Raw genomic sequence first — 26,304 nt, forward strand, 5'->3', positions numbered from 1 at the left:
AGGATGGAGGAGAGGAAAGAGCAGACACCTGAGAGCAGCACTACATCAAGTGAGTGGTTGGTGAGCACCCCCACCCACCACCACCTGACACATTATGAAGAATAATTAGTTGGGTGACCACAATCTCCTAATGCGGCCAGAGGGTTAAATACAATAGATCCTCATATTTCCTTTATGCACATTTTGATGTTTGCAATTGATCTAGTCTTTGCATTTTCCCCTCACTGATTTTGTCACCTAAGTAACTGGAATCATCGGAACATTCTAAAGCTATGTCCCATACAGTGTTTTCTTTCAATCCTGTCTGAAAGACACTCACAATCTTGTGTATGGCACACTCATAATTGATTATATTGGTTGCCATTCCCAAAATGACGCTGTTCACCACTGACCAGAGGTACTCATATTTTCCTCAGCATCTTTCATGAATCTTCGATTTACAGTGTCTTTCATACAGCATTTGTAAGCAGACTTACTTCATGATAATTTATACAGCATCAGTCACATCTGTGTTTGTACAGTGGCACAGATATACTTTCCACTTATTCAGACCTTCAGGCATATTTCCATTCCACTCCCTCAACTCTTATCATCTTTGCAAATGCCTCATCAGTACCTGTTGCCTTCCCATTCTTCAATCTCTTCACATTCTTCTACATTTCTTTTATTCTCACCGTATTGGGTACCACAATCCCTCTTCACCACCAGATCCAGTCATGTTTACCACTGATCTGCTCTTGTCATTCCAACTCGTTAGTTTTTCTAAACGTTCTTTCCAGTTGCTCTTTATGTCTTTTCAGTTTATTAGCACACACCCATTTTCGTCCTCAACATTGTCACAATACAGATTGCTGATTCACTCTTTTATATTTCAGTGGATTGTGTCTGGCTCTGAGGATAACTTCATTTATATCTGGAACCTTCAAACCAAAGAAATAGTTCAAAAACTGGATGGACATTCAGGTATTGTTGTATATAATATTATTAGTCTTTGATTACTTTAACCCTGCAAGTGGATGATAAAGTATCTCTCATTAAGGGTGTGAGTGGAGAAAGTTAATTCTTTGATCTTAATATTGGATTGCAACAGGAATGTATCATGTCCCCATGGTTGTTCAGTATATAATGGTATGTGGATAGTCATAAAAGAGGTGCTGTACAGTAGGGGCAGGGCAGTGGATGTTGAAGTGTCCTTATTGAGAGATGGTTGTGAGTGGAAACTTCCTGTACCGTTGTTTGCTGATGAAACTGTATTGTTAAGTGAAGATGAATGGGAACTGCAAGGCTTGCTGAATGAGTTTGTGTGTGTAAGAAACAGAATCTAAAAGTGAATGTCATTGAAAGTTATGGGCTTTCAGAGAAATGAAATAAAGAAAAAAAAAATGCATAGTGAGGCTGGATGGTCAGGAAATGGAGATGTGAGTGCACTGGAGCATGCAGGTAGTGTGATGAATACAGGTGGAAGTTTAGAGGATGAAGTGTATGAATGGGCACAGCAGGGAAGAAAGACTCTTAGTTCACTGAAAGTAGTGATATAAGGAATAGAGAAGTGAGTATGACGCTATGATGATCCCTCACTCATAATGTATGGCAGTGAAACTTGGACCTTCTTGGAAAGACACAAGTCAAGAGTGAAAGCAGTGGAAAAAATTTATTTGAGAGGAGCATGTTGAGTTGTGCAGTGTGACAGTCAGGCAGATGAGGAAATGAAGGAGTGTTGTGATGTTGATGTGTGTGACAGAAAAGATTAAGAAAAATATTCTGAAAATGTTTGGCTGAGTGGAGAGGATGGAGAATGAAAGATTGACCAGAATAGTGTTGGGTATGTGGGTGGATGGGAGATTAGGGATGAGATGGAGGGATGGAGAAGAGATGTGTAAGAGTGGGAGAGGTGACTAGGAGGGCAGCCACTTAGCAGAGGACAAGGCAACATAAAGGCAGTTTGCTTGTGACCACCCCTATGAGATTAAGACATCTGGTTATAGGTAGACATAAGAAATACAAGATCAAAAGAGTTTCAGAGCAGGTATCCCCAAAATAAATATTATATGTCAAATATGATAAATGAGTCAGATTTTCCAGTGATTTTTTTTTTTCCAGATGTTGTGTTGTGTACTGCCTGTCATCCCACACAGAATATTATTGCTTCTGGAGCACTGGAGAACGATAAGACCATTAAAATTTGGAAGAGTGATACGTAAATCTTTGTTATACCAGTAATGCTAGTGTTTGTAATATGATAAATTTAAATTTATCCCATGAGCAGTCTTGAATCATATTTTTACTGTTTAACAATGAAGCCATACAGTTCATTATTACAGGTAAGTAATATTTTGTATGTTACTGGTATATAACCAACAAATGTACGTAGCACAGCAAATTTTTTTTTTTTTTTAAATAACAAATATTATTATTTTCATGTTTTTGTATTAAAGGGCTGTTAATGGATACCTGAAAACTGCAAACCAGTTTACTTGGAATTTACAACAATAAACCCAATACTTCTTGGCTAAAAATTAGTTTCACCAGATAGGGATCTTACAAAATTTGATATGTACTGTAGAAGTGTGTCATTGTCATTTACATTATCTCAGACTTAAGTATTTATTGGCACTTATTTTTTAAAGACCCTCAGTACAGGATATTGAGAGGATGTTTTTGTTTCTGTAATGTCAAAATTGTACTGATTTACTGTAGCCAGTAGTTTTTTTAAACAAGGAATTTGTTTTTACAAAGACTTCCAACTCAAATTACAGTATGTACAAATTACCTTTAGCTGTTACTTGGAAAGGTTTAATGATGTATTCTCATTTCATAAAAGTGGTAGTACAAATTGGCCTTCATTTTCCCTTTTAAAGTTAAACAGATACCTTGTAATTACAGTCTATCTATCTATCTATTGCCAGACGCCATAATCCCGTAAGGGGTGGCCACTTGACTTTGAGTCAATTACAGTAATCCCTCTATTATCTGACATAATAGAACCAAAGGCATATCTGGGTATTGGATCCGTCCAGATAGTGGACTTCTCCCTTTGTCCCTATTCCTACATAACCTAACTTTGAAATCCAGTTTAAAAGGACACAACAGTACATTGTTCAACACTTGTTCCTGTTGTTTAACACTACTTTATCTGGTCAAGGAGACCTATAAACCACAGCCAAGCAATTACCATGGTAAAGCAGACCCATCAACCACAGACAAGCAGTCACCACTGAAGGGCCATACCCTGCAGTGACATGAAAAAAACATGAGAAAACTAGCTACACAAGGAAAATGCAGTAGGCACACGAAATATAAAGATAAAATAGAGTAAAATCATGGTAGAATACAGTAAGCTAGAATAAAATCAAAGTAAACACCCACAGTTCCTCATTGGGCATCATGCTGAATAACCTGCCACCTCCTTGACTCTGACTGTTGTACTGCGGTTGGCGAAGCTGTTGCACTGCTCAGTACATCCCATGTGGTCTAGTGGCATAGTCTGAAGAGCTTAGTCTGAGTCAAAGCCAACGAGGATCTCCAGCAGTCAACGCAAGGGAGCGGCTGTGGGATGTGGTGATGGACTGCCAACTTCAGGTGTCTCTGAAAAAAGCTGCAAACTCATGTCCAGAGGAGACACCATGGCTGACGACGTGCTAGCTTGAGGCTCCATTGTTGAAGGCGTGGTTTGACGCTGTGATGGTGGCAGAGCAGAGGTGGACTAGGCGGGGGTCAGAGGCCTGAAAAAGGAGTCGATCTTGGACTGGTGATAGGGGCGATGATTCAGGCATTGATGACACTTTCCTGCACAGAACACAGATCATCCGCAAGGCAAGGAGACACCATCTCTCTGTCACATTCCGGGTGCTTTGCATACTCAGGCACCTGCTTGAGATGTGCCTGGAATGTGCTCAGGCGGGGATTACTGGAGTACTGCACTTCTCCGGGTCGTCCGTATCATCTTCGTCACTCTCTTCTGACTGGGTAGCAGCAACAGAAGTGGCAGTCTCAAAGTCAGACATAACCTGATAGCCAGGATTACCTCCATCATTATCTAACTACTCCCGTATGTCATCGACATCCTCAGCCTCACCTGCATTATGAAGACGAGTGTGGAAGTCGTCCATGTCAAAGCCCAGAAAGTCACGTCAGCTCTCATGTCCCTGAAGGAGACGAGACCAACCACTTTCGAGGGTTTTCATGAAGCCCTCCATCCATGCACTTGCCCAGTTGTACACAGCAAACTTAAGGTTGTACTGTAGCGCCACAGGTTTTCCAGTGTCCTCTGTCCTCACGTGTCCGGCTCCCGACTCTGCTCGTTCTGATCCTCCTCGAGAACAACCATCACCTCATTGAGGAACCTCCATTGTTACAGACTCTTCGTGGCCACGATCACACCCCAGTCCATTGGTTAAATCAAAGCAGTGGTACTAGGTGGCAAACACATGCACCTGATGTGACCGTCATCCGTAACCAATTCTTTCTTGGAGGGATGCGTGGGGGCATTGTCCAGGAAAAGAAAAGCTTTTACTGGTCACGAGGGATTCCAAACTCCTCTGTTTGATAACGGATGACCTCCTTGACGAAATGCTTGTGGAACCAATCTCTGAAGATCTCGTGGGTAAACCAGGCCTTCACAGAATGTACCACACAACAGGAAGGACATCCATTAGTCCACGAAGGCAATGGGGCTGTTTTGCTCACCCAACAGTAACGAGTTTCAGCTGGTGTGACCTGTTAGCATTAGCACAGCACAAAACAGATGCCCAGTGCTTAGACGGCTTATGGCCAGACATACACTTCTCTTTCTAATCTACCAGAGTGTTGGTGGGCACTGAGCGGCAGAAGAGGCCACTTTCATCAGCATTATAGACTTGACCAAGAGCGAGGCCCTCCTTCTTAGTCAAGCCTAACAAAGTCTGCCGAAATTCTTTCACTCCCTCCTCACGAGTGTCCAAAGCTTCGCCATGGGTTGTACGATTGGCAAGGCCATGTCGAAGCTTGAACCTGAACAAACAACCTTGAAGTCTGGGGCGTCGTGAAGGTGGACGAACGTCTCAGCAGAAGCCTTCAACTCGATGCCTCTCACTAGCACGCCTGCAGCCCGTTGCTGGCAGTTCCAGATCAATGTCAAATTGCCGACTTTGGAATTCTGGGGCAAACTCATAGTCTTCCGTTCAGTATTGCATCCATTCTTCTGGCCAAAGTTTGCCGTGTACTAAGTGAATTTGCCACGGGCTTTCCTGATGTGTAGGGTTGAGCAAGCCAGTTTGTACTCCTTTCAGATGCGAAAAGTGGACCATCCTGCATCAGTCTTCCTCAGGATCTCCTGCCAATGCTACTTTCATCTTTTTCCACAGTGGAGGGGCCAGCAGCACACACCCTAGGAAGAGGCATGCAATGAATAGCAAGGACTGAAGCAGGTAGGGAACCATCATGACAGCAACCAAGCGTGCCACTATAACAGTGGTCCGGGAAGAGCTGCTCACTACACAGTCGATGCGTGGGAACTGAGAGCGAGTGAGGAGGGGGTCTCTGGCAGACATAGGGTAATCTAACCAGCCCAACATGGTGGCACCATCAAGCAAGTCTTGCCTGTCTGGGTGGAAATTTTTTGCACAGACATAATTTCCAAACAGATACAAGAATATTGTCCGGATAGTGGGAAAAATTGTACGATTAATGGTTTGGAACAGCCAGATCACAGCGTCCAGTAATGGCTGGTCCTGGTAGTGGTCATCTGGATAATCGAGAGATTACTGTTGTGCCAAGCACAGAAAGTTCAGAACAAGTTGTGTAGGTTTATTTTCATTGTTATGGCTATCCATTCAGTGTTGCACCAGATAATATGTCACCACCTTGAGCTATCCATCTCAACCTTCTATCCTAAAAACTTTCCTACATGATTACTCATGAGTGAAAGATTAAAATAAAGCATAAAATACAATAAAGTACTGATATGGTACATATAGTACAGTAGTGCCATACAGTACATAATATACATATAAATAATATGTACAGTAATCACATACAAGTATAATTACGGTCGAACACAGATAGATCCTCAATATACAGTGTCCAGTGGAGAGAATGAGAGAGGGACAGTTGACTTGGCGTGTAGTGTGTAACTGATACGATTCGCTGAACGATATAACACTGATATTTGCATTTTTCCTGATACCGAACCGATACCGATATCCACTGCCGATATCGGGATATCGAATATGGACAGAAGAAACATTAAAGTGCCTTCTATTGAAGATTTCAGTAATTGTTTTGCCTGATTCTGTGTGAAAGACACTGTTTTGCAGCTTAAGAAAGTCTTACTGAAAACTATTAATGGTTCATTATAATAAGCACGTAGGTGGGAAAGGAGAAAAGAGGAGAGAAAAAGGAACTGAAGGCCTAAAGCAACAAGTTGAGAGTGAGGTGTTCTGTGTACTGGTGGTATGTAAGTGGGATGACTGTGTGGGTTTATACACATAAGTAGTGTACACATGCTGTGGAAATAAGCACGAACTGCCCGCATCCATAAGTTTTTATTATAGTCTTTATTTAGTCATAATATTTACTCTCACTTTCCTGTCTGTGGTCTAAGTAAGATAATTTATGGCATTTTATAAGAAAGAAGGCAGTAGATGGGCCAATAAGTGTAGAGGAACTCATGAGATGAAGAGATGAACAGCATTTGGCAACTTTGTTCAAGCTCGGTTCTACAGCGAAACAATCCCTTAATTGATAGAAAAACGTTACATAGAGATCTTGCCTATGCTTCTTCATTACTGCGCTATACATACAAGGTTTGGTGTTTGGTAGTCGTGTGTGTGTATATATATATATATATATATATATATATATATATATAGGTTGGTGGGGATGCTCACCATCCACTCACTTGATGTAGTTCTGCTTTGAGTGTCTGCCCTTTCCTCTCTTCCTTCCTTCCTCTTCTATCTTTCTTTCATTCTTTCCTCTTCCTTCTGCCTATGGGTGACTTTACACTCCCTCTTCTGTCTTTCTTTCCTTTATTCTTTCCTTTTCCCTCTGCCTATGGATAACTTTACACTGAGTGACAAGCCAAATGGTTTCCTGTACACCAGGAAACCATTTCCTATGCTGGGTGGTAACCACATAACCAAATTATGGTGCCTGGTGAGTTAATGGGTAATTAAGGCGCACCAATCGGATTGAGCCTGTCCAGGTTTATGTCCAAAGGGTCTACCTATCTATTGCCAGACGCCTCAATCCCGTAAAGGGTGGCCACAAACAAATCACCTCCATGTCGCCCTGTTCCCCACCATTTCATTGTCCTGCTCCCAGCTCATACACCCCTCTCTCATATACCTTTCCACTCCATCCCTCCATCTCATCCTTGGCCTCCCCCTCCCTCTGCCCCCTTCCACCTCACACATACACTCTCCTCATAAGTCTCTCACTCTCCATCCTCTCCACATGGTCAAACCACCTCTGTATTTCTCCTAATGCTTCCTATCACATCCACATCCACACCACAATGCTCCTTCACTTCTTCACTTGTCAGTCTGTCTCTCCATGTGACACCACATGCTCCTCTCAAATAATTCATTCCCACTGCTTTCACTCTTGACTTATGTCCCTCCAGCAGGGTCCAAGCTTCACTTCCATACGTTAGAGTTGGTATCACAGTACCATCATGTGGTAACTTTTTCACTTCCGTGCTCACTTTCCTGTTTGCTTCCCTGTTTCTTATCCCTACTTTCAAGGAACCAGCCACCTTTCTTCCTTGTTGTACCCTTTCAAGCACTTCACCCTCTAAACTTCTATCCTTACTCATCACACTACCCAAGTACTTAAATGCACTCACATTTTCCATTTCTTCCTCATCCAACCTCGGTGTACATTCACTGACTTCACTTCTTTTGAAGACCATAATTTTATTCTTCCCTACATTCAACCTTAGATTCAATGTCTTACACCCCCCCCCCCCAAACTCTTCCACCAAGCCTTGCAGCTTCCCTTCATCTTCACTTAACAACACAGTATCATCTGCAAACAGCAGTACAAGGAGTTTCCAAACACTGCCCTCTCTCATTAGGACTGCTCCAATATCCACTGTCCTACCTTGTATCTCTTTTATAACCCCATCCACATACAGATTGAATTACCATGGAGACATGACACATCCTTGTTTCAATCCGATCTTCAAATAGAAAAATTCACACAGTTTACTATCCATACGCACTGCAACCTTAGTGCCCTCATACATACTCTTCATGGCCTTCAGCAACTTCCCATCTACTCCATATATTCTTAATAGTTTTCCACAACCCTTGTCTATTGACCCTGTCATATGTCTTCTCCAAATCCATGAAGGCTGCATACAACTTCATTCCCTTCTCTAGAAACTTTTCCCCTAAAGATCTAAGAATGAATATCTGATCTACACAAACTTCCCCTCCTAAAGCCTCCCTGTTCTCCTCCAACTAATTCCTCTGTTATTTCCCTAACTCTGTGAATAAGTATCTTACCATATACTTTTCCTATTACACTAAGAAGACAAATGCTCCTTTGATTACCACACACTTCTTTTTCCCTTTTTCCTTTGTACAGGGGAATAATTATACCTGACTTCCAATCCTCCGCGACTCTACCTTCCTCCCAGGCCAATCTGCACATCTTCCACATCTATTTTATTACTATCTCTCCCCCATGCTTCAGTATTTCACCACACACTTCATCAGTTCCTAGGGCTTTCCTCATTTGAACTTTCTTCATTGCTTCCAAAACTTCCATCCTAATGATTTCTTCCTCTCTTCTCACATCTCTCCTTCTCCCAGCCATTCCCCAGCCACTTATACTCGCATTAATTTTCTATGTTCAACAATTCCTGAAAGTGTACTCTACATCTGCTCACTTTTTCTCCCTTCTCCACTAGTAATCTACCATTTTTATCTTTCACTCCCCAACTAACTTCTTTGTCACCCTTTCTAACTCTCTTTACCTATTTCCAAAACATTTTCTTACACTCCCTCCACTGTACACTGAAATTCCTTCCAAATTCCTCGTCCACTCTCTTCTTACTCTCTCTCACTAATCTTTTCACCTCTCTCTTCCTCTCTACATATAACTCTCTCTTCCATCTCTCAACTTCATCCATGCCCCTGTTTCTCATCTACTCACTACATGTCCAAGGGATGCTTAGGGTTTATTGCTCATGTAATGCCACTCAGGGATAGTGAGGCTGGTCACTCTGATCTAAAATGTCAGGACCAACTTGCCTAGCCCCAGACTCTTATGCTGCTCATGGGGAAACACAGGATTAGATGGTGATGATGATATATATACTCTGTGGTAGGTGAGGGCATTCACTGTCCACTCACTTGATATAGTGCTGCTTTGGGTGTCTCCCCTTTCCACTCTTCCCTTCTTCCTCTTCTGTCTTTCTTTACTTTATTCTTTCCTCCTCCTTCTGCCTACAGGTGACTTTACACTCATTCTTCTGTCTTTCTTTCCTTCCTTTTCTCTTCCTTCTGCTATGGGTGACTTTACTGAGTGACAAGCCAAATGGTTTCCTGTACACCAAGAAACCATTTACTGTGCTGGGTGGTAACCATGTAACCAAATTATGGCACCAGGTGGTTTAGTGAGTAATTAAGGTGCTCCATTCAGATTGAGCCTGTGCAGGTTTATATCCAAGTGGTGGTTGGGGTTTATTGCTCATGTGATGCCATTCAGGGATGGGTGAGGCTGGTCACTCTCATCTTAAATGGCAGGACCAGCTTGCCTAGCCCCGGGCTCCTAGTTCCTCATGGGGCAACATAGGATTGGATGGTGGATGGATATATCTATCTATCTATCTTTCGATCTATCTATATATAATCATCATCATCATCAAACGTTGAGGTCCACCACAGAACCGGCCTATCCCTACCGAAGCAGGGACGATACAGCCAATGTATCTCTACCCAGTAGCTTAGGCTGTCTGGTAGAGACTGTATGTAGGGTGAGAAGTGCTTGTGAGTGTAATTGTAATGTTGTAGTGGCTTTGGATGTGTGTGTGTAGTCTGTGAACCAAGTGTGATCGGCCCGCCTTAAGCCGAGTGGGTGCAAGCATATTAGTATGTGACACTGGTTCATCCACAGCACCCCTTATGTCCGCCAAAGTAGCAAGCGGCTTGGTGAACGATTCCCAAAGTTTTTACAACTTTGGTGGGAGGCGAACCCTCGTCCACCAACGTGCGAAATGCACACTCTACCGCTGTACCACAGAGGCTCCATATATATATACAGTCACTACTTGTTTTACGATGGGGTTACGTCAGGTCATACCTCATCGTATACTGATTTTATCGTAAATCGGGAGATTGAAATCCATTATAAAATGGGTGTTATATCAACTCAACTTCCCAAAGTCACCTAATCAAGACTGAACCATAAATGACAACCCACCTTCATTCCTTCCTGTGTTGGTCCAAGTCGTCCCCTGTGCTTACCGGCACCAGTAGTCAGCCTTTGAGTCAGACAGGAACAGGTTAGGGGGAGGGGAATCTGGCCTATACCTGCACCAACCTTAGCACTGGGACCCATACCTGCACCAACCATAGCACTGGGGCCTACACTGGCACTGACCTTACCACTGGGCACACAAACCACAGAAGCGATTTCGGTTATCGACGAATTTTTCATACAATAATTAAAACATAAAATTATAGTACTATATTCAAATAAATAATTTTAATATACGAGAGAAATAAATAAAATATAAAAATGCCTACATGCTGCCCGTGTGCATACATATGTGTGTGTGTGTGTGTGTGTGTGTATGTGGGGGGGGGAGGTCGGTATACCACACACCACACAGTCAGTTTGAATCCGACGGTTGAACCGTGCGTGACTTGCGAATTGTTATTTGTGGTTTATTTTTCTGCCTTCCAATGATTGCTTGCATTGTTTGTCAACATGGGGCCTAAGCGTAGTGCTAGTGATGCATATGGTAACACACCAAAACGGACTCGTAAAGTGATGTCGCTGACAGAGAAAGTTAAAGTGTTGGACAAACTTAGGGAAGGAATGTCGGCGACAATTCGCCGTCAGGACAATTCCCCGTCATTTATTTACATACCAGTTAATTTAGCAAGTACAGTGCACTAGTTTTTTTACTATTATATGAGTTATAAAATCCCCATGACAATTAGTTAGTAAAGTATTAATTAATCAATAATAAGTATATTTATAGAATGACGGGGAATCGTCTAGGGTGCAAATTGTCCTGACGGGGACTCGTCCATGTTTTGATCGTGAATTGACTTGACGGTGAATTGTCTCGGAACCGTATGTTTGGGGTGAATAAGTCAACTGTTCGCACAATAAAGAAGGCAGAATGTAGCATACGGGAGGCAGTGAGGTCTAGTGCACCAGACTGCTAAAGTGTCTCCACCTACACCTGTGAATTGTCTTGGAACCGTATGTTTGAGGTGAATGAGTCAGCTGTTCATACAATAAAGAAGGCAGAATGTAGCATATGGGAGGCAGTGAGGGCTAGTGCACCAGACTGCTGAAGTGTCTCCACCTATGCCTGTGCCTGGTGCTTTCCGATGGCAAAATCGTTATAGCGGGAAATTTATTGTAAATCGAATTTTGGGGTGGAGGGACTAAGAAAATGTTCTGGAAAGAGGAGAAAAGAGTAACACAGGGTGGAAGTGAAGTTAGCAGGAGAGTGAAAGATAAAAATGGTAGATTACTAGTGGAGAAGGGAGAAAAAGTGAACAGATGGAGAGAACACTTTAAGGAATTGTTGAACATAGAGGATGGAAGTAATGCAAGTATAAGTGGCTGGGGAATGGCTCGGAGAAGGAGGGAGGTGAGAAGACAGGAAGAAATCAGTAGGATAGAAGTTGTGGAAGCAATGAAGAAAGTTAAATTGGGGAAAGCCCCAGGAATTGATGGAGTGTGTGGTGAAATGCTGAAGCATGGGGGAGAGATAGTAGTAGAATGGATGTGGAAAATGTGCAGATTGGCCTGGGCGGAAGGTAGAGTCCCGGAGGATTGGAAGTCAGGTATAATTATTCCCTTGTACAAAGGAAAAGGGGAAAAAGAAGAGTGTGGTAATCATAGGGGCATTTGTCTTCTTAGTATAATGGGGAAAATGTATGGTAGGATACTTAATGACAGAGTTAGAGAAAGAACAGAGGAATTAGTTGGAGAAGAACAGGGGGGCATTAGGAAGGGAAGAGGTTGTGTAGATCAGATATTCATTCTTAGATCTTTAGTGGAAAAGTTTCTAGAGAAGGGAAAGAAGTTGTATGTGGCTTTCATGGATTTGGAGAAAGCATATGACAGGGTGGATAGACAAGGATTGTGGCAAGTATTAGGAATATATGGAGTAGATGGGAAGTTGTTGAGTGCTGTGAAGAGTATGTATGTGGATGGTGAACTGAGTGAATTTTTCTCTTTGAAGGTTGGGTTGAAACAGGGATGTGTCATGTCTCCATGGTTGTTCAATCTGTACATGGATGGGGTAATAAAAGAGGTACAAGGTAGGGTAGTGGATGTTGGAGTGGCCCTGGTGAGAGAGAGTAGTGTTTGGAAATTCCCTGTACTGATGTTTGCAGATGATACTATGTTGTTGAGTGAAGACGAAGGAGAGCTGCAAGGCTTGGTGGATGAGTTTGGGAGAGTGTGTAAGAAACAGAATCTAAAGATGAATGTAGGGAAGAATAAAGTGATGGTCTTTGGGAGAGATGAAGTCAGTGAATGTACAGCGAAGTTGGATGGTGGGGAATTGGAAAATGTGAGTACGTTTAAGTACTTGGGTAGTGTGATGGATGGAGGTTTGGAGGGTGAAGTGCTTGAAAGGGTACAGCAGGGAAGAAAGGTTGCTGGCTTCTTGAAACCAGTGATAAGAAGCAGGGAAGTGAACATGGAAGTGAAAAAGTTACTACATGACACTATTGTATAACGTATGGAAGTGAAGCTTGGACATTGCTGGAAGGACACAAGTCAAGAGTGAGAGCAGTGGAAATGAGTTATTTAAGAGGAGCCTGTGGAGTTACATGGAGAGACAGGCTGACAAATGAGGATATAAAGAAGCATTGTGGTGTGGATGTGGATGTGATAGGAAGCGTTAGGAGGAATACACTGAGGTGGTTTGGCCATGTGGAGAGGATGGAGGGTGAAATACTGATGAAGAGAGTGTATGTGAGTGAGGTGGAGGGGGGAAGAGGGAGGGGAAGGCCGAGGATGAGATGGAGGGATGGGGTGGAGAGGTATATGAGAGAGGGGGGTGTGAGTTGGAAGCGGGGCAGTGAAATGGTGGGGGACTGGGCGACGTGGAGGTGATTTGCTTGTGGCCACCCCGAACAGGATTGAGGCATCTGGCAATAGATAGATAGAGTTTTCTATTATCGTTGTAGCGAATTATTGTAAACTGAATCATCGTAAAATGAGTAATGACTGTATATATATATATATATATATTTTTCATCCTCACCATCATCATCATCCGGACCTCCTTTCCCACCCTAGGGCAGGGTGAGGAGTAACAACGTCCAGACAGCCCAAATTTGCCCAGTCCAATGGGCCACGCTTCCATTCACTCACCATTCAAGCCCCCATCCTGGCTGTATCTGATATGCCAAAAACATTCACCACATTCTGTAGCTTCACAGAAATGTATCCGATAGAGTCAAAATACACAGATAGGCTTAAACACAAATATCTGGCTCTGCACTAATGTTTGATCTGTCACGTCAGTATATTTCTCTCACAAGCCAGCCTTTGATATCACCACCCATCTAAAGTTTGTTTTCTGATGCTACTATACAAGGTGTAATGCAGCATTATGTATATACAGTAATACCCCAATATATGATACCCCTAGATGCAATACCCCGGCTTTGCGATGGTGGTACAAATACTAACATCCCCCGTTGGACGATGGCCGCGCCCCAGTTTAGCAATGGGCCGTCTGACATTGCATCCACAGGCGATAGGCTGAAATTTTGAATCATGGCAGTTCCCGCGGCCAGCTGAGCCCACCCACCTCACAGGATTTGCAGAAATGCTTGCGCAGCCCCCACAGCCATCGCTCACCTTGCGCTCACCCATTTCATGCTGCTCGCACTGGCCATCTCAGAGTGAGGAACTCTCTTATGCTCGCTCATCATGCATTGTGTTGCATCACCAACATTACACAAGCTGCTATCACAGTGCATCGTACCTGAGTATGAGCAGTGCCGTGCATAGAGCAGTGATACTAGTCATGTGTGGAATGTAACTGTTTGATTTTTGGCCTAAATAACTGTGATTATGTCAGATAAGGGTGCTGCACGTGGTGGGGCTAGTGGTGATGCTAATGGAGGCCCTAGTTGGGGTAGTAAGCAGCCTGCTAGTATTGGTGCTGGTGATGTTCCCACGAAGTGTGTGCATAAAACTCTGTCTCTAGAAGTCAAGCTATATATTCTTAAGTGTCACGAAAACGGCGAGAGTGCGTGTGTAATTGCCTCGGCTCTCCACCTGTCCCAGTTGACTGTCTCCACCATCATCAAGAAGGGGGAGGCCATTAAGGCTGCTGTTGGGGAGGTTGCAACCTTATCTGCCTCCCGTATCACCTGCCAGAGAGAGCCTGCAATGAAGGAGCTGGAGCGGATGCTTCACTTGTGGGTGGAGGATCAGAACTGGAGGAAGGCACCCATGAGCCAGGCAGTTATTTGCACCAAGGCTTTCTCACTACAGGAAGAAATCAAGGTGAGGCAGGATCTTGATGCTAGTGAGACCTTTAACGCTATCCATGGGTGGTCTGACCACTTCAAGAGGCAAGCTAATCTCCACCACACAAAAATGTACAATGAGGCAGCGAGTGCAGATGCCGTGGTGGCGGCAGTGTTTCCTGACGAGTTGAAAGGCATCATGATGGAGGGTGGCTACATTGCAAAGCAGGTCTTGAATTTTGACAAGACTGGGCTCTTTTGGAAGAGAATGTCCTCCAGAGCATATCTTGCTACAGAGGTAATGTCAGCGCCAGGGTTCAAGGCCTTGCAGGACTGGCTTACACTCCTGCTAGGGTGTAACGCCGAGGGCAACCTCAAGTTGAAGCTCCTCCTTGTCTGTCACTCTGAGAACCCCAGGGCTCTGGTGGGGTATGTGAAAGAAAATCTTGGGGTGATTTGGAAGTCCGATAAGAAAGCCTGGCTGACATCTGATATCTGTTCATCATATTTCCACTCGTACCTCTCTCGTGTCGTCAGAGGTATGCCTCCAGGGAGAATTTGGTGAACAGATTTCTCATGGTGGTAGACAACGCGCATAGCCACCCTCCTGCGATGAAGAATGGGCAAGCAACATTGAAGTGGTGTTCCTGCCCCCTAACACCACGTTGTTGCAACCATGGACCAAGGGGTGATTGCTGCATTCAAAGTGTATTATCTCCACTGCACTATGCAGCGGTTGGTGAGGGCCTGTGACAGTGATGACAGGATGACATTGCAGAAGTTCTGGAAGGGTTACAATATATGCCATGCTGTAGAGAACATCACTGCAGCATGGCTTGAAGTTAGCCAGCCCTCCATGAATGGTGTGTGGTTGAAGCTGTGGCCAGAGTGTGTGCACCCCTTCACCGGCTTCCCTGAGAGCGTGCAAACTCCACCGGTGCTGCGTGTGCGGAAGGACATAGTGGAATTATTGCACGAGGTGGGCTTCGGGAAGGTTGATGAGAAGGATGTGGAGGAGGTCCTGGAAAGCCACAGGGAGGAGCGCAGCAATGAGGAGCTCCTCGATATGCAGATTCAGTGGGCACACCAGGAGACACAGGAGGAAGAGGTCATCCCTGAAGTGATAGCCCTCAATATTACAAATCTAAGGGAGATGCTGACCAAGCTGGACGAAATCTTTGCACCAATATGCACACATGACCCTCTCCCAGGACGAAGCAGGGACACGGCTAATCAGCTGGAGGAGGAGATGAAGGTGTATAGGATGATGCTGGAGGAAAAGAAGAGGGCAGCCAGGCAGATCACAATCACTGCCTTCTTCAAACAGGCCCCCACCTCGCTGCGACCCACAAAGGATCTCCCCAGCCCTCGACGAGCAGAGCATCTCCCCATCTTTCAACCAGCAGAGCATCTCCCCCGCCATCGACCAGCTGAGAAACACCCAAGGTCTCCTTGTGCCGAGGACGTGCTCGGCCCATTGTGCTGGACCTAACCTCTAGTCGATCCCCATCTCCCTTGTCACCTGTGCCTCCACCAAGGCACTCTGTCACTCCATCACTAAATTCCTCGTCCCGGCCTCCATCTCCCACACCACTTCAGCCACTGTCTCTGCCTCCCTTGCCATGACGAATGCCACTGCAACTGACTCCATTGCTACCTCATCATTCATCGCAGCGGTCTCCCTCGCCACCTCACCATCGCCACTTCCTGAGTCATCGCATTGCACTCCATTGTCACTCCCAGAGTCATCACATCGCACCTCATCGTCACCGCCTGAGTCATCGCATCACACCCCATCGCCATCGCCTGATCCATCGCATTGCTCCCTATCACCACCACCTGAGTCATTGCATCGCATCCCATCATCATCGGCATCGCATCGCACTCCATCACCACCCCCAGAGCCAGTACTTCAGTCTCCTGCTATAATAACTCCACCTCGCCAGGCTTCCCCCCCTCCCCCCCCCCCTGATCCTCCCCTGGAGATGGGGTTTGAGGGCTTTGACGTGGATGGGTGAGTGTTGGGGAGCACCATATGTCCCCTAGCCTTGGGGGGGGGGATAGCAAGGATGATGACCAGGAACGGACATGGACTTACAAGAAGTAAGTGATGAGAGGTATTTGATATTTTCTAACCCATTTTTTATGATTTCCAGATTTTGTATGTTGGTTTTAGTGAGTTATTTATAGATGTTAGGCTTAGGTTAGCTTCCTTTACAGCTGGCAGGTCATTTAGATTGGCTTTAAACTTCTTTTTAGGCTCATTTGGGTGAGTTTTGGACATGGTTTGGGGGAAAACCCAAGGCTGATAAAAGCTTCCCATTACTTTACATGTTAAAAGTACCCCGATATACAATACCCTGCCTAATGATAGGGTTTTACCTAACCAAGTTCATTGTTAAACTGGGGTATACCTCTACTCCAAAATTTTTAGGGCAAAATTTTAAAAATTCTTCTGGGCATTTTCCAAGGATTTATCTGCCTTGGACTTGCTCTTGGACTTGGATATACCTTCCTGCAACTATTCATCTATGCATTTCCAGTGAGTAAAACAATAACCCATGTCATTTTAAGTGTTTATTTAATGATCATGTACACTCACTATCACTAATTTCTGCCCAGGGGTGCCCCCTTCGTACCCCTATATATCTAGGGATGATGGGAAGGGGAGACGAAACAAGCTCCACCCACATCTACTCCCCAGCTCCCAACCCTCTCCCATATCCCTACCCCACCCAACCCCTCCAGTCGTCATTCTTAACTGGCAGTTACATCTCAAGCTAACCTCATACTTTACACTTACAGTCATATTACTAATACGCAAACAAAACACTAGGATTTGTAAAAAATATATAATATGACTATGAACATGCTGCAACAAGAAAGTAATGCATTATAACATTGAGTGTAAAACAAAAAAAGTTAATAGCGGCCATCCCAGGCCTCATGCGTTGGGTGCTTGCATATGTGCATGTGTGTGTGTATGTGTGTGTGTGTGTATTTAACTAGTTATGACATACAGGAAATGAGCTACGCTTGTGGGGTCCCATCTCTTTTTCTCATTAAGTCAAATTTTGCTTTGAACTCATTTAAGTTTTAAGATTGGACGATCTCTTTGTCCAGGCTGTTCCACAGGCCTATGCATCTATATGGGAAGCTATATTTCTTGATATCCTTCAAGCAGCTTGGCATTTTCAGTTTCATTCTGTATCCTCTTGTTACTTTCCCATCCCATACAAACAGATCATTTTTATCAATTTTATCTAATCCCATCATGGTCCTGAACACTGCAATCATGTCGCCCATCTCTCTTTCTATGGAAGGCGGGTCCAGCTTTTCCAGCCTCTCTCCGAAAGACAGATCTGCCAGGCTGGGGACCATCTTGGTTGCTGTTCTTTGTATTCTCTCAATCTTATTTATATCTTTCTTTTGTGTAGGGACCACACTACTGCTGCATATTCCAACCTGGGGTGGATCATGGCCACTATCAATTTTTTCATCATTTCCTCATCCATGTAATGGAAAGCCACTCGTATGTTAGTCAAGAGATTGTACGTCTCTCTAACTATCTTGTTGATGTGTTCTTCCAGTGACAAATTATCCTGGACCAGCACTCCCAAATCTTTCTCTTCTCTCACTTTTTTTTTATTGGTTCATTACCCATCATATAATTCAGTGATTGCCTCTTGGTACTCTTACCCATTTCCAATATTTTACCTTTTTTTTGGGTTGAATTTCATTTCCCACATCTGGCTTCAATCGTGGATCCTATTGAGGTCTTCTTGCAGCATTTTACAGTCTTCCTTGACTTCACTCTCCTCAAGATCTTTGCATCATCAGCAAACACTTGCATAACTTTTCATTCCATCTACCATATCATTTATGTAAATCAGGAACATAACTGGTGCTAACACTGAGCCCTGTGGGACTCCACTTGTTTCCTTCCCTCCATCTGAATATCTTGTCCTTTATTACTGTCCACATTTGTCTTTCTCCCAAGAAGTCTCTCATCCACTCCAGGTTTCCCTTCAGCCCCATGTGTTCCAATTTCCACATTAGTCGCTTGTGGGATACCATGTCAAAGGCTTTCTCCAAATCTAGATACACACAATCCACCTGACCGTGTCTCTCCTGTAGCACATCAATTGCTCTTGAGTTAAAGCTCAGCAAGTTGGAAACACACGACTTTCCACTTCTGAATCCAAACTGACTTTCAGCCTAAATGTTCGTCTCCTTCAGATATTTTATCCATCTCTCTTTCACAATTCTTTCGCACAATATTGCGACCATGCTGGTTAGGGACACTGGTCTATAATTCATGGGTTCTTCTTTGTTTCTTCACTTATTGGTATCACATTGGTCCTCTTCTATTCCCGAGACACTTTCCCTTCTAGAGAACACACAATTAAACTGTGAATCTTATCTGCCAGTTGTTCTCTGCATTTTTTCAGTACCCAAGTAGAGATTCCATCCGGTCCTGGGGCTTTCCTTACATCTTGAGTTTCCAGTAATTTATACACTTCCTGCACTTCCACATTTATGTCTTTTATCACTACATTTCTAGTCACGCCCTCCCCCTCCACAAAATCCCTTTCTTCAGTGAATAACCAATTGGAAACATTTGTTCATTATTTCAGCTTGCATTGCCACATCTTTGTAGACCTCTCCTTCTACTTTCAGTTGGGTGATTCCTTCCTTTTGTTTCAATTTGCCATTAACATATCTGTAATACAACTTGGGTTCTTCCTTACATGTGTCAATTATACCTTTTTCAAGGTCTCTCTCTTCCTCTCTATGTATTCTTGTATATTCATTTCTAGTTCTTTTATATTCTTCCTTTGCTTTATTGTAACCTCTCTTTCTCCATTTGTTTCTTGCCATGTCCCTTTCTTTTTTTGCTATCATGCACCTTCTGTTAAACCAGTCCTTCTTCCTGTTTTCTTTCCCACTTCCTCTTGGAACATGTTTCTCCACTCCCGAATTATAGAGGTCTAGAAAGATATCCCACATCCTCTGTATCTCTCTTGTTCCTCTGAATTTTCTCCAATGAGCATTTTCAAAAAATTTCCTCAATCCTGTAAAGTTTGCCTGCCCAAAGTTTTATCTTCCATGCCTTATAGCTCATCTCTTGGCACCACATTCTCTTTTATCATCTGGAACTCAATGACCACATGATCACTTCTTCCTGTAGGACACTGAAATTTTAAATTTTCAGTTACATCAGGTTCTTTAGTTAGTAGTAAATCTAATCTTGCTGGCGTGTCATCTCTGAATCTAGTCTCTTCTTTGATGCATTGGGTCATAACATTATTCATTGCAATTTTGAACAATATAGTGTCCCAAGAATCTTCATTGCTTCCCGAGCCCCATTCCTCCCAGTTCACCTCTTTACAGTTAAAATCCCCCATCATAATTATGTTACTGCTCTTCTCAGTCACTTTCTTGAGATAACTAACCGTGTCTGACAACGTTTTCGTTTTCGTTTTTAAAGGCTCCAACATGCTTGCATGTGTCGGCCTTGGTCACCTAATGGCGGCTTTCCACGCTGCACGATCCATTGCAGCCTCCCTGTTCAGTCCCTTAACCCTAAGGTCACACTTAATGACCTCGTCCCATGTCTTTCTCGGTCTACCCTTCATAACCCCACCCCCAATATTATCATTTCTCACCTTCCTCACCCAATTATCATCCCCCATCCTCTCCACATGTCCAAACCACCTCAATCTACCTCTCCTCATCACAACACCAATACACTCCAGTCCCATCCTACCTCTCAACTCTTCCATCGTAAACCCAGCCCCTCCAGGCCTGGGACGCAGGGATGCACTGCACATCCACCTAATCATTGTCATTTCTGTACGTCTGAGCTGGCGAATATCTTCCTCCTTCACTGCCCAGGTCTCACTGCCATACAGCATTACACTCCTAACACATGCTGCATACAAAGACCCCTTAGCACGTAGGGAGAGCCCTCTCAATGTCAGGAGAGGCAAGAGCTCCCTGAACTTCTTCCAACCACTTCTCACCCTAGCCACAGAGCTAGCTCCAGCCCCACCTCCAGCAGACAACATGTCTCTCAAATAACAAAACTCTTCCACACACTTAAGAGATTCACCAGCAAGTTCAATCCTTTCACGTCTGACAATCTCCACCTGCTCTCCCCGGCACGCCGTACGCATAAAATCAGCATTATCACGCAGTCTACCTCTGATACCACTACATCTCTTATGCACCCATTTATCACACACACTGCACAAGATGGAATTACTTCCCACGCCCTTGTGGCAAACTGCACATGGCCACTCTCCCTCGTCTTTGACAGTACCGCCACCAACCCTAGATATCATCACTTTTGTTTTATCTGCATTTACCCTTAAACCCTTTTGCCCCATACCATCTCTCCACTTCCTAAACCTTTCCTCCGCCTCCCTTTCATTCTCTGCAATCAACACCAAATCATCAGCATACAACAACTCCCATGGGAGTCCGTTTCTAAAGTCACGTGAAATGGCTTCAAGTACCATGATAAACAACATAGGACTCAAGACTGACCCTTGATGCACACCAACATTCATGGAAAACTCATCACTCAAATCTCCATTCACTCTCACCTGGGTGTGAGCACTCACATACTGTACATGGCCATAACCACCCTAACCAGCCACTCCTCCAAGCCAAGCTTCTCATTGCCCACTTCACCACCTCTCTAGGGACTCTGTCAAAGGCCTTTTCCAAATCAACAAAAACAGAATAAAGATCCCTTCTCCTACCAATATATTTTTCCTGAAGCTGTCGAACAATGAATATGGCATCAGTGGTCCCCCTACCTGGCATGAACCCAAACTGCATCTCATCAATATGCACTCTTTCTCTAATCATACCTTCTAAAACTCTCTCCATTACCTTCATTATCTGATTTAAAAGCTTTATACCCCTATAATTTCCTCTTTCCAGGTCATCACCCTTCCCTTTATACACATTTACAATTACACTCTTCAGCCAATCATCTGGGACAACACACTCATAAATAATCTTATTTATCAGGTCAGTGACTAAACTCACCCCTATATCGCCTGAGGCCTTCAACATTTCGGCAGTCAACCCAGACACACCTGCTGCCTTCCCCACCCTCATCCTGCATATTGCCTCATTCTCAGTAGCAGTATCAATCAAAGGCCAAGGGCCAGACACTGGATCTGCAGGCTCCAAACATTCCCTGTCCCAGTCAGACTCCTCATTCAACAACCGGTTATAATGCTCTCTCCATGCATCTTTAATATCCTCACTGTTCACCACTACCCTTCCTTCATCATTCTTCACACACTGCTCACCTATGATATCCCGATTATCCCTCTTCACCTGACCTGCCACCCTAAATATATTTTTCCTTTCCCCATGATTTAGGTTATCAAGTAATTGTCTCTGTGATTCAGACTTTGCCCTGTATACCTCTCTTCTAGCCCTACGCTTGGCAGCCAAATATTCCTATTTGCTACCACCCTTCTTCCATTCCCGGAAAAGCCTTCTTTTCTCCTTAATTGCAGCTTCTACACCCTCATCCCACCACCAAGTTACTTTATGTCTTGGTGGTCCTCTTGTCCAGCTGCATGTTACATCAGTAACTCTCAAGAAATTGTTCTTGGCTCTGTACTGTTCATTAACGCCTCTGTCTACAGCTCCCTGTTCAGCCACCACTCTCCTCAACTCGCTATAGAAGGCATCCCTTACTACTTGGTTTTTCAGCTTCCATATTTTCCTCCTAGGTACATGTCTTCTTTTTCATCACTTGTTCTTTAAGCACCATATCACAAATCAATAGTTTGTGCTGCTGCACACACTCCTCACTTCCTATAACTTTATCATCCCTCAGTAACCTCATATCGGCCCTCCTAACCAGAAATAATCTATCTGACTGCTATTTCCCCCAGACTCATACGTAACTAACCTACTGTCTCTTTTCCTAAAATATGTGTTGCACACAATCATGTCCGTTGCCTCCCCAAACTCAAGTATCCTTTCCCCTTCTGCATTCCTTAGACCATACGCACATCCCCCATGCACTCCTTCATAACCTTGTGCTGCTTCACCTACATGACCATTTAAGTCCCCTCCCAAAATCACTATCTCATCATCCCGCATACCACTCACTACACGTATTAAATCATCCCAAAATCTATCTTTCTCTGATTCATCCAATCCTGCCTGTGGAGCATATGCCGATATAATCGCAGCTATCTTTCTTCCCAACAGAATTTTCACTACCAATATCCTATCGCTTACTCTCAAAACATTCATAACATATTCCACCCATTTCTCCGCAACCATCACACCAACACCTCCATATCCGTCTGTCCCCCCTGCTAAAACAACTTATAGCAACAGTCCTTCCCAACAATCTTTCTGGCTGATCCACCCACGTACCGGACTTCCTGCAAACACGCCACATCCACCCACCTCCTACTGAATGCCTCAACGACTTCCCCTGCTCTTCCCCTCAAAGTTCCCACATTCCATGAACCCACCCTCATCCCCATGGGTGATTTACTGTCCTCAGGCTTGCTTTGAAACTTATTTTGTTTTGTCATCTTCAGTATTAATAAAGGGGGACAGACACAGCACAGGTCCCACTCACTGCACAGTCCCAGGTCCAGGCAATGGATCTGGGACCCCTAGCCCACCAGCTTACCAGTGGCTGTGGTAGTGGCCTCGGGGCACCCTGCCAGGACAGCTTCAGGGACACCCTCCAAGCGTGTCTTGGCACTGCAACTATCCTTCCATTATACACCCACTGATAGGGCAGCCTCCTGGGGCGTTACTCCCAGGTTCGGGCCCCTCTCTATTGGGCGGAAGCGGCAGCCTGGGAACCGCAGTGCCCTGTACCCTCTATATAGCACAGGCCCGAGCCCCATCTCGCCCTGGACCCACGATCTATGCTAGCGGAACCCCCGCCACACCTCCCCCCAGAAGTCTGCCACTAGGTAGCGGGGGCAAAGTTTTCTGGCCGCATGCCCTTGCTGGCGCCAACCCCTGTAACGTAGTGGGATACGTTGTGTGAAATGTAAAGTGCATGTGGTGTAATGCATAGATAGTTAGAGGAAATGTTTGGGAGGGTATGCTGGTCTACTCTCCATGTTACTGTCATAGGAGAGTAGACCAGCATACCCTCCCATCTCCTGATATTCATTTTCCTTCCATGCCACTGTCTTAGGGTGAATGTATACCACTGCAATGTCTCTCTTGCCATTCTCTCCGGTTTCTAGTTTCATTTTTATCGCTTCAGCCTTACCCTCTCCCAGTTCCACACTTTCGACACTGATGTTCTTCACTGCTATCATCACTCTTCCTCCCATTTTTTCTTTTCTGGTTCTTCTCCACAGTTTGTTTTTGCCATCTCCCATATGGATATCAATACCCTCTCTTAACTTGGTCTCTATAAAGTACATGATATCTGGTTCGTGAACCCTCAGGTAATCGTTGATTTTGAACCTTGCTGATATTAAGCCGTCAACATTAGTATATGCCACTTTCCAATTTTTTTCGCTGTTCTTTATTCCTCAGTGTATTTCTCCTAATCTTCTCAACCACATCCACATCTACCCCACAACGTTCCTTCACTTCTTCATTTGTCAACCTGTCCCTCCACGTCACTCCACATGCTCCTCTCAAGTAACTCATTGGACATGTGGAGAGAATGGAGAATGAAAGACTGACTAAGAGGGTGTATGTAGGTGAGGTGGAGGAAGGGAGAGGGAGGGGTAGACCGAGGATGAGGTGGAGGGATGGAGTTGAGAGGTATATGAGGGAGGGGGGGGTGATTTGGGGGGAGGGTAGTCAAATGGTGGGTGGCAGAGTGACTTGGAGGCGTTTTGTCTGCGGCCACCCTTTGCGGGATTAGGGCGTCGGGCTATAGATAGATAGATAGATTTATTCCCTCTTCTCTCCTTCTCTCCGTCAGTACCACTTCCTCAATTTCTGATCCATAACTCTCCAATAGAACATTGTCTTCTCTTCCTCCGTTCTTCATTCGTTTTTTGCCTTTGCTTCCTTTTCTAGCTCCTTTATCTTAGCTCTTTCTACCTCATTTGTGTCTCTCCTTATCCAAAGATTCTTGAGCTCATCCTTTTCTGATAATTTTCATGTTCTGTTAATAATTTCATTTACCATGTGTGTGTGTGTGTGTTCTTACCTAATTGTACCTAATTGTATCTTTACAGGAATGAGTCAAGCTCGTATTGTCCCGTGTCTTAGACCATATTTATCGTACATATCCTTAAATTTGTGAATTGTTTTGGCACACACTATTTCATTCGGTAGTGCATTCCATTGATCAATTGCTCTGTTTGGGAAACTGAATTTCCTTACGTCTTTATCACCTCTCTTCTTATGCAGTTTTTTGCAGTGTCCTCTTGCTGATGCTTCTCCATATGTTAAGTAATCATTTATGTCTATTTTCTCCTTTCCTGATATGCACTTATATAGCATTATCATGTCACCTCTTTTCCTTCTTTCCTGTAGTGTTGGTAGATTCAGTTTATTTAGTCTTTCTTCATAGCTTAGGTCCCTTAAGCTTGGTATCCATCTTGTAGCGGCCCTTTGAACTTTTTCAATCTTGTCTATATGCTTTTTGAGATGAGGACTCCAGACTACTGATGCATATTCCAGGGTTGGTCTAATGAATGATGTTATTATCCTTTTTAGCATGTCTTCATTTATGTATGTGAATGCTATTCTCATATTTGCAAGCAGTGTATACATGTTCCGTACCTTCTCGCTGATGTGGTCAGCCGGAGATAGTCTGTTATTGATAATCACACCTAGGTCTTTCTCTCTTTCTGATGTGTATAGGGTTTTATTTCCTAACTTATAATCCCAATCAGGTCTTTTTCCACTTTTACCAAACTTGATTACATGACACTTGTCCACATTGAATTCCATTTGCCATGCACTACTCCATTCATGAAGTTTATTTAATTCTTCTTGTAGCTCCCTACAAGAGTCTGTGCTAGTAATTCTCCTTTGTATTTTTGCATCATCTGCAAACATATTCAGATAGCTCTCATTTCCAGTGTTACTGTTTATATCATTTATGTACACTAAAAACATGATTGGTGCCAGCACCGAACCCTGTGGTACTCCACTAGTCACTTCTTTCCATGATGAGTAGTTTCCTCTTAGTACTGTCCTCATTTCTCTTTTTATGAGAAAGTCTTGCATCCAACAAAACAGTTTGCCTCGAATTCCTCCTTGATGGTACAGCTTCCATAAAAGTCTTTGGTGTGGTACTGTGTCAAAAGCTTTCTTGAAATCTAAATAGATACTGTCCACCCATCCTTCCCTTTCCTGTATTGTGTTTGTTACTCTGTCATAGTAGCTCAACAGATTAGTAACACATGATTTTCCTTTTCTGAAACCAAACTGTCTCTGTTATCATACTGTGTTTTTCTAGATGATTTACCCAAGCTTTTCTTATAAGTTTTTCTAATACCTTGCTTACAACACTAGTCAGTGATACTGGTCGGTAGTTGAGAGGATTTTGTCTATTTCCTTTCTTGAATAAGGGGACTATATTTGCTTTTTTCCAAATATCAGGTAGTTTCCCTTGACTCAAAGATTTCTTGAAAATTAAAAATAATGG

The 26,304-nt window shown here is 43.8% G+C and overlaps 2 protein-coding genes across 2 annotated transcripts in view; one reads left to right on the forward strand and one right to left on the reverse strand.

Moving 5' to 3' along the window:
- The window catches only part of wds (WD repeat-containing protein wds), an 86,092-nt gene extending 83,272 nt beyond the window's left edge, over positions 1-2,820 (forward strand). Inside the window, exons 8-9 of the mRNA XM_080277738.1 lie at positions 876-963; positions 2,101-2,820. Coding sequence (XP_080133864.1) covers positions 876-963; positions 2,101-2,201 — 189 coding nt within the window. The 3' untranslated portion in view covers positions 2,202-2,820. The remainder of the gene's footprint in view (positions 1-875; positions 964-2,100) is intronic.
- Positions 1-26,304, reverse strand: part of Rab14 (RAS oncogene family member Rab14) — a 512,826-nt gene that overhangs the window by 51,412 nt on the left and 435,110 nt on the right. The window lies entirely within an intron of this gene.

This window comes from Coenobita brevimanus, chromosome 71 (genome assembly GCF_032717465.1).
Source record: "Coenobita brevimanus isolate Jiangsu-jjx chromosome 71, ASM3271746v2, whole genome shotgun sequence".
NCBI lineage: Eukaryota > Metazoa > Arthropoda > Malacostraca > Decapoda > Coenobitidae > Coenobita > Coenobita brevimanus.